Source organism: Capra hircus (assembly GCF_001704415.2).
Source record: "Capra hircus breed San Clemente chromosome X unlocalized genomic scaffold, ASM170441v1, whole genome shotgun sequence".
In the NCBI taxonomy this organism is placed as follows: Eukaryota; Metazoa; Chordata; class Mammalia; order Artiodactyla; family Bovidae; genus Capra; species Capra hircus.
This window is the reverse complement of record NW_017189517.1, coordinates 24,750,238-24,759,799: the sequence shown is the minus strand read 5'-3', so window position 1 is coordinate 24,759,799 and position 9,562 is coordinate 24,750,238. Positions and strand designations below refer to the sequence as shown.

Sequence of the window (9,562 nt, the reverse complement as noted above, 5' to 3'; positions counted from 1 at the left end):
TTACCATGGCTTGGTAATGGTAGCAAACTAAATTGCACTATGTGAAATATGTATCCCCAACCTAGTTCCTGATACAGAGTAACAATTCAGCAAACATTTGTGGAATGAATAAACGAGTGAGAAAATGAAAGAAGGAAAAGGCTTACACATTTTGATATGAAATCCTGTGTCTTCAACATCATCAAAAAGTTTGAAGCAGAATGGAAGGAAATTCAAACATCGCTTAAAGGTAAAATACAGTATGCCAAGGGAGCAAAATGAAAAAGCTGTGGAAGCCACACTTTATAGTGTTCTATTTAACCACAAAGGCCAGGGCTACTGAAGTCATTGTTGACACACTTGCCAAAACTTCTGCTCAAGACATGGTGAAAATGATGACTGGGTACAAAGAGTCCCTATCAGATATCACAGTTCACTTTAGAATTACAGATGTGGCTGGAAATTTAAAATGGCAAACATCCAATTTCTGACAAAACTGACAGTGTTTACTGGGAATTGATAAATCTACAAGCTTGTGAATCTAGCTCATCTTTTGAGTTTTTACCATGGTTTAAATCTAAATAAGTAATTTTGTAACGACATTATGTTCTGCTAATCTTTTCCAACTTGGAAAACTGAAGAAAGAAATTCCTTCATTGATCTAATGTTTACTGAGCACTAACTATGCACCAGCCAGTGTTCCAGGCACAGGGAACACAGTTGTGAACAAGAGACAAGATCCCTTCCCCTATGGAACTTACATTCTGGTAACTGGAAACAGACAATAAACCAAGAAAGAAAAATGGCAAACAGGGGAAAATGCCACACAGAGGATTGAAATGGGGCGATGTGGCAGAGTGAATGAGGGTATGGAGACTGGGTGGGCTGGTTAGCCTTCTGACAGGAGCTAACATTTAAGCTGAGCTCAGAATGACAAGGAATCAGCTCTGCAAATATCTGAGGAAAGAACTTTCCAAGAAGAGGGAGCAGCTAGAGTAGTAGTTCTCAAAAGGAATGGTGCTGCTTCCTAGAGGGCATTTTGGAAGTTTGGGGGGAGGGAGCCCACAGAGACTGGAGGATTCCATTGGCATTTAATGGGTAGGGCAGGGATGCTGCAGAGCTTCAATGCACCAGACTGTCCTGCATCCTTCATGACTTTCAAAGATCCCACCAGGCACCCATATAAGTGGAAAAGCTGTTTCTCATTATCAGAGTTGAAAACCTAACTCTGCTTAACTCATAAAGACAAAACATTTTTTGCACAGTGTTTATGCACATGGAACTTCCTAGGAATGCAATTACCATGTAAATAGAAAGCAGATTGTATTCTATTTCATCCAGAACTTCACCAAGAGTTGTTCAACATTTCAAAGCCAACACCTCCGGGAAGGCAAGGCAAATGTCACCTAATGAGAAACACTGCACCTAATGGTAAAGGCTTCGGGGAAAACTGACGATGGTGGAGAGATTTTATTTTAATGGATAAGACATACCCAAGGTAAAATGAAAAGAGGGGAAAAAAGAAAGCAGTACAAAAGGGCACAAAGTCAAAAGTTGATCTCCCTTCCACCTCCTTTCCCACCATTCCCAGTTTTCTTCCCAAGAGATAAGATTATCAGGGTTTTTTTACAGTGGCTTTATCTCTTTTTTTTTTGTTTGTTTAGAAGGAAGGGAGGGAGAGAGAGGGGGGAAATACTCATACAAATGACTATTTGTTTGAACATTTAAAAAAAAAGATGAGGAAAGATACACCCAGAAGAGAGGGTATAGCTCAGTGGTAGAACATTTGACTGCAGAAAAGGTGTGTGCGTGTGTATGCACGCATACACACATCAAGCTCTTAATGCTGGCTTCTCTAACGTTACCTCAGAGGATGTTCAGGGAGACAGTTTTTAAAATACACTTCTGTACTGTTTTCCTTGGTATGACAGGTATATTCTACATTTGCAATTTACAAAATCCCATAAGGTTAAAACAATAAAATACAAATTAGAGCAGGAATCCACCAACATTGGCATAAATATAGCAAGATCAATTATAATCTTAGAAACATCAGCAAGCTAAACTAAGGTAATGTATTGAGAGAAGATTTCACTCTGTAAGAGAAACAAAAAGTGAGTGCTGAAGAATCCAAAACCGTGAGCATCTCCCAACATCTGCTGAGAAGGACAGGAGGCTGCCTACTGGCCTGAATCAGCTAGCCACCCTTTTTCCTTAAGTTACAATACTACTTCTAAGTTATCATACATTTATTTTTAACACAGCACCCCAGTTTCATATTGTGTGCCTTTTCCAAAGTTGGAGATCCTTAACTTAATATATTCTTCACAGACTTTTCAACAAATATGAAGAGGCACTGAGGTTAACAAGTCTATAAGTGGCAATCCAAATACATGACACCCTCAAGGACTGATTTATGTTTAAGATTAATCTACATAATATTCCCAAGGTTTAGCAAATGAGTGGGACTCTAGCTGAGTAAAATAGGAACAACCCTTGTTCTGTTTGCACATGGCCATGAAAAGACAGAAGGCAGCAAAGAAAATATTCTGCGGTTACTCATTTTACTGTGCAAGGTACCTACTGTGAAAAAGTACTTTTGAGGTTAAAATAGACCATCTACTCACGATCTCTCCTGGCCCACAGCTGGGAAGACTAAAATGATTCTTCTTGCCTCTGGCTCACTAGAACATCGTATTCCTGGTGAAGACAAAAAGAACAGCAGTGCTCAAGAAAAAAGGATAGCTGGTTCCCGAGGTGGGTGCAGTTGAAATGCTCACATAAGTTGCCTTAAAGCCAAACAAAACCAGTACAACCCAGTCAAGCCAAACTCCACACAATGTGGTGATTCCATCAACTGTTCCATTCCCAGGGCTGAGCTCCTTGAAGGACCTTTAGAATCTAGTCCTGTTGTCCAACAGAATAGTTTTAGTTACATATGTTGTGAAATGATTATCGCAGTAACTTTAGTGAACACCCATCATCTTATACAAATACAATAAAAAGAAAAAGCAAGAAAAGAGAAAGTTTTTCCTTGTGATGAGAATTTTCAGGTTTATTCTCTTAACAACTTTCATATATATCATACAGCAGTGGTAAATATGGGCATCATGCTGTATATTATATCTCAACTACTTATTTACATTATCTGCTATTTCTTTTGTATAGATTTCTGGATGGGATTCCAGGCTCTAAAAATTTTGCACCTTTAAGCTTTTGATAATATTGCCAAATTGCCCCCCAGGAAAGTTGACCAATTTACACTCCAGATTTTCAACTAAAAAACTTAAGATTTTCAACTCAAAATCTTAAGAAAGACTTAATAAATGCTGGAAGAAACTTCTCTACTTTGATAAAGACCATTCTGCCAATTTGTCAAAGAACCACTTCCTGTGTCAGGGCTTGTCACCTCATTTTTATAATGCCACAGAACCATGTTTTCTCCTATCTCTATTTCATGTTTCCTTTTCTGACTCCAAATATCGGTCTTTTGTATCTTCCAGGTTCAGGTGTGGGACACAGCGGGTCAGGAACGCTTCCGCAAGAGCATGGTGGAGCACTACTACCGCAACGTGCATGCTGTGGTCTTTGTCTACGACGTCACGAAGATGACCTCCTTCACCAACCTCAAAATGTGGATCCAAGAATGCAATGGGCATGCTGTGCCCCCACTAGTCCCGAAAGTGCTTGTGGGCAACAAGTGTGACTTGAGGGAACAGATCCAGGTGCCCTCCAACTTAGCCCTGAAATTTGCTGATGCCCACAACATGCTCTTATTTGAGACGTCAGCCAAGGACCCCAAAGAGAGCCAGAATGTGGAGTCAATTTTCATGTGCCTGGCTTGCCGATTGAAGGCTCAGAAATCCCTGCTCTATCGTGATGCTGAGAGGCAGCAGGGAAAGGTGCAGAAACTGGAGTTCCCACAGGAAGCTAACAGTAAAACTTCCTGTCCCTGTTGAAACCAAATGGTATAAATACAAGAGCAATTATCACTGGAGGGTTTTTTCTTTCCCTTTTTTCCGTGCCTGCGTAACACTGACACCTGCTCGTTTCCATACAAATTGATACTAAAATAAAATTTGTATAGATTATCACGTCTTCATGTCTTGCTTTCTTCCGTGAAGACATTTCTGACTGTGATGAGCAGAAGAGGCAGCTCACCCCACTAGATAGGCACCCTTTCTATGCCACCTGAAATGCTCATCCTTTGAGTCACTTCTTCAGGACTAATTCATTCTCTCATATGGTGTCATCAGTGGGCAGAAGCACCCAGAGAGGGTGGAATACAGGCCAGGTATGTGGTTCTTGAGAGCCAATGCAAGGGGAGGGATAGAGAAGTTCTAAAAGGAGACATTGACTCATTATTACTTCCTAGGTTCCCTGGATGTCGAGACTAGGCTGCTCTCCTTTTATTTCCAAAATTTAAAACTACAAAGTATAGGTGACCCAGTAGGCCCAGTTCTTTCCCATGCCCTTAGCTCCTGCTCTCCATTTTTCACCGAGCAGCCCCAGGTACCAAAAATATTTCTTTCCCCCTGCCCTTTCTTGAAGAAGGCAGGGTTCAAGTTAACATTGATCTATGATGCCCCCACCCCAGCTCTTTGCTGGGTGCTCTGGAAGAAATATAGCAGGAGGATCCATCCTCTACGTTCAAGGACCCTCTGATCTAGTTAGGAGAACAAGGTACATGCTGAAACTACTTGGGAACAAAAATTAGTCCAGAGTATTACCAAGTGTAAGACTGTGCTATGGAAATTGACAGCATTATGTATTCAACATCATGGAGGGGTCACAAAAAAAAAAATCACTGAACTTATTTTGGTTGTTGAAGAAAGTGTAATGTTTGGATTGGTAAAGAAGAGGGGAGTGGGCAGAAGTAGGGAGGCAGGAGTGAGCCTGTGGCTTGAGCAGGAGGGCAACTAGGAGTCTGGCCTACTGACAGCTGAGCAGCCCTCATGGGGAACCAGGGTTGGAGAGGCCCACGCCCCAGGCAGGGCAGTTTATTGCTTTTTGAGCCAATGGGAACTTTTGGTCACTCTCCAGCAGAAGTCCTATAGGTATTTCTTGTCTGGTCCTGTGGATATGACAGCTCTTTGTTCAGTGGCTAAAATAACTAAAAGTCTCTCTGAAGGCATATCCACAACAACCCCAGGGAGATTTTTTGGCTTAGGGATGCTGCTGAAGGCAGCTCTCTTGTTGGAAGCCCAAGAGGAGGGGAGAGCGTTGAAGACAGACAGCCGCTGAGCACTGCCTTTGGTAGGCAAATGCAGCTCTGCCCCCTGCCCCGACAGCAAAGGGCCACAGACGTGTTTCCCAACCAAACCGCCTGTCCGGTCCTGCCTCTTTCACTGGCTAACTCCCCAGCTAGCCCAATTCCCACTTGACCTCAGGCTCAGCCCAGCTCCCACTCTGGTTCTCATGACTTGGTTTCTGCCTGGATTCTGGTTTTTGGAGTCTCCCTAGTAACCTTGGTTAATGTTGTGTTTTCTGTCCAGTTGTTGCTACCTAACATTTTGCCCCTGAATCTCACCTGAGGAGCTGGGGTCCTGTTGTCTATGGGTGAACTGCCTGCTGAACCCTCGTCACTGTGCTTCTCCCCAGTGGAACACCCCAGGACCTTGTCTCAGACTTCAGACGCCAATTCCTCATCCATGATAGGGACTACCGAGGTCCAGCCTCAGCAGAGTCCAGAGATATCCTCAGGATGGACGACGTCGGCGAATGAAGATAGAGAAGGAGATAAGGAAAGAATGACACGGGGTGACCAAGCTTCTTTGGTGAGCGAGGCCCGTTATTTTCCTTAGGGCTTTTATACCCTGAGTTATACATACAGCAAGGTGAAAAACGCAGAGTCAACTCAACATTCCATCAGTAATAACTTATTGATATCAGGTTCCTTCCTGCAAGAGTCTTATTTTTTGTACATCATCTTCTGGCCTGGAGGCCTGTTGATATTTTATGACCTCTTTTTGATAATGGTCAGCCAGAACAATAATTTTCCCTTAAAGTGTTTCTTCTTAAATTCCTAGCCTGCGTCACCCTTAAAGTACAGAGTTACATTTTTATGGAGCAAAGATTCAGCAGGTTACAGCAAAGAAAGAACTTATTAACTCAAAGTCTAATGTTGCTAATGCTAAAGCTACTGCTTGTTATTTCTATATCTTAACTATATGCACTCCCAGGAACACAATGGATAAGGGATGTGAGAACTTGGCAGCAAGCATTGGCTCAACAATGTTGCAAGAGTCTGGATAAACCTGCCAAGTAAGCTAGAATGCAAACAGGGGGTTTGAAACACTCCTTTCATGCCCAGGAGATTTATCAACTAGAGCCCTAAGTTAACTCTTTCCACAGAAAGGTGGTCAGGGACAGCCCCCTGTTAATGTCAGAAGAGTTGGTGAAAGACATAAAATAGTAAGATTCTGGTTTGGGGGTAGATGCTCAAGCAGGTCCAGGGGGGTCTGTCGAGTCCTACGGCCTTGCTTACCAGGACTCTTCCACATGACCTTGTCATGGGTGGGATGGCCCAGGGAGTCCCTCGAGTCCTGCATGACCTTGTCATGGGTGGGATCTCCCGTGCTGGCTCCCGGCAAGGGACGACTGCTCTGATGTCTTTTGGCTCTTGTGACCTGGCTGCAGAATCAGGCCACCTCTCAGTGGCTGCGAGGACGCTTATCCATTCACCCTAATGGGTGCATTTTAGTTTGAGTCCTGGCCCACCTCGATCACGCCCCTTTCTGCTTTAGCAAGGTCAAGATGACAATATTCCAAAACCTCTCTCACCGTCAGGATTGCCTCTCTTAGACCCAACACCTTTCCAGCACTCAACAAACGTTTACTGAGTACCTACTATGTGCTTCTGTTCTCAGCCCTGGGGATAGATAGGTGAACGAAATAAAATCCTACTTTCATAAAGGAGACAGACACTAAACAGGAAATGAGATATATAAGTGAGATCGTTTGACAGAGTGATAAGGACTCTAAGGGCAATAAAACGGGGTAAATGGACAGAAAGTGTGGGAGTTGGGGGAGAGCGACATATTAGAGTGCTTACAAGAGGCATCTTTGAAGAGAGGGCACCTGAGATGAAACCTAAATGAAAGCAAGCAACCAGCCATGAGTGAAGAGAACCTCAAGCAGAGAAAGCAGCTAATGAATGCCAAGGCCCTGAGGCAGGAGTTAGTGAAAGTGAAAGTGTTAGTTGCTCAGTCGTTTCTGACTTTGCAACCCCATGGACTGTAGCCTGCCAGGCTCCTCTGTCCATGGGATTCTCCAGGCAAGAATAGTGAAGTGGGTAGCCATTCCCTTCTCCAGGGGCATCTTCCCAACCCAGTGATCAAACCTGGGTCTCCTGCATTGCAGGCAGATTCTTTACTGTCTGAGTTACTTTGTGCATTTGAGGAACAAAAAGGAGGAGGGTGTGGCTGCCACTTTCACACTGGTTGGGCCTGAACTTAAAAGTCAGACTCTGAGAACTGCCCCCATTTACTTTTTGGTCCTTCCAAGGCTCTGAGAGTTTTGCTGCCCAAAGCAGGCCCTCTCCACTCCTACCTGCCTGTATCCTCTGCAGCTCACCTGCCCCATCCCAGCCCTTCACACAGAATGATGTTGCTCCGGCCTAGAGACCTGGAGACAGCCAAGAAGTCCAGGGGCTCCCCACAGTGGCCCCAGGAATCCTGAGAAGCCCCAGGCTCCACCCAGTCTTCCAGCCTCAGAACTTCCTGCTGGCAGCAGCAGGCCGGCCTGGTGGTCCCCAGGTCTCCCACAGATTCAGCAAGAGGACGTGTGAATGGGTGTTACCAGGGTGCACCCAGAGGAAATGGGACACAGGAATCCAGAGAACGGTGACACCCTTGTTGCTGTGAGGGTGATAAGGAACGGGGGGCTTCAAGGGATGCAGGCTTCTCGTTCAGCCCCAGTGAGGGTCTGAAACAATCCATGATGGCCAGCATCTCCTCTCTACAGTTCCCCTTCATTTTCCAGACCTGTACCCTTGAGTCTTCACATGTGCTACAGAGACAGGACCTGGAAAAGTCACTGCCAACATTTCAATACTGACTGGATACCAGGCGCTGTGCTGAAACACTTTATATTCTTTCAGTAGCTCATTTAATGTTCCTTCAACCCTATGAGATAGGGATAATACCTTCCATTTTACAGATAAGAATATGGGTGCTCACCTGTCTGAGGTAGTGTTGTCTTACTTCATGTCTAGCCTCTTTCTATGATGTTACACCATTTTTCAAGTCCCTTCCAAGCTCCAGGATTTCTCCCCTTGTGGGGATGGCAGCTTCCCTCTGGTCAGTCCCCCAACCCAGAGAGGCCTGAACAGGAGGCCATTCAGTATCCAGGAGGCCAGAGAGGGACTTCCCTCCCTGAGTGAGAGAGCCCTGACCAGATGCTCCAGGAAATCCTAGTGCCAGACAGAAGCATCAGCTCCGGGCCAAAGGAGTCTCTAAGATGCCCTTGGCTTGGACAGTAGCTGGGAACCACACAGCTGGCCTGGACTCTGCAGCTCAGCCTTTGGGTCTGTAGAATCTTGTCACTGGGACCCCCAAGACCACTCCCCACCAATATCTGAGCATGTGCTCAGCTCCCGACTCAGCCTGACGATGGGCTCTGGCTGAGCTCAATGTGACTGAGAACTCTGTCAGGAAGACCCTTCAGTCAGAGAGATAGAAGCTGCTCTAAGCACCGCCATCTGGAGCCATGCTGGGGAGGAGACGGGTCCCCAAGTGTAGCTGCCTGCATTCCACCCTGCCTGTATGCAGAGTGGGGACGGAGGGCTTGGAGACAAGCTGAGAGCTCCCTAGGAAGCAAGGTTCAGCTTCTCCAGTCACTGAGTGGCAAATGCAGTGGCTATTCTCTGATCACATCTGAGAGTATAGGAGACATTCCTGCTGGTCCAGTGGCTAAGACTCCACGCTCCCAATGCAGGGGGCCCAGGTTCAATCCCTGGTCAGGGGATTTGAAATGGCAACCCACTCCAGTATTCTTGCCTGGAGAATCCCAGGGACAGGGAAGCCTGGTGGGCTGCCGTCTATGGGGTCGCACAGAGTCGGACACGACTGAAACGACTTAGCAGCAGCAGCAGCAGCAGCCACAATAAAGGGTTTGAATTCCGTGACTAACAGATCCTGCATGCTGCAACAAAGATTAAAGATCTCGCGTGCAGTAACTGACTCGGTGCAAATAAATATATATTAAAAAATCCCTCAGAGGGGACAGAGTTGCTACCTTAACCTTAGAGGCTACCCTCCACATCCCCTCAGTGGGAGGGGCCTTGCTCCCTTAGGAAGGGCTGGTCCAGGCCCCAGTGCTTTACACCTACTTCTGACTCCATGACTGCTCATGGCCCTACGGGCTGTTGCCGCAGTAGCAGGACTGAGATGGGAACACCAGAGATTGCCCTGGATTAGCAAATCCCCAGTGCTGGTTCAGAGCTGACTGCATGAAATCCCTTGGCAACATGTTACAGTATGGATTCCTGGGGCACCAGCTTAGACATTCTGATGTATTAGATCTGGGGGCCACGCCCAGGAATTTTTAAAAAATATGCACAGTTGATTCTGATGTACCTCCA

At 45.6% G+C, this 9,562-nt stretch overlaps 1 protein-coding gene across 1 annotated transcript; it reads left to right on the top strand.

Moving 5' to 3' along the window:
- Window positions 1-3,457: 3,457 nt before the first annotated feature.
- Window positions 3,458-4,075, top strand: LOC102176025 (ras-related protein Rab-33A). Its single transcript, XM_018044084.1, has one exon. The coding sequence runs from the start codon at window positions 3,528-3,530 to the stop codon at window positions 3,936-3,938; it is 411 nt and encodes a 136-aa protein (XP_017899573.1). The 5' UTR covers window positions 3,458-3,527; the 3' UTR covers window positions 3,939-4,075.
- Window positions 4,076-9,562: the final 5,487 nt, after the last annotated feature.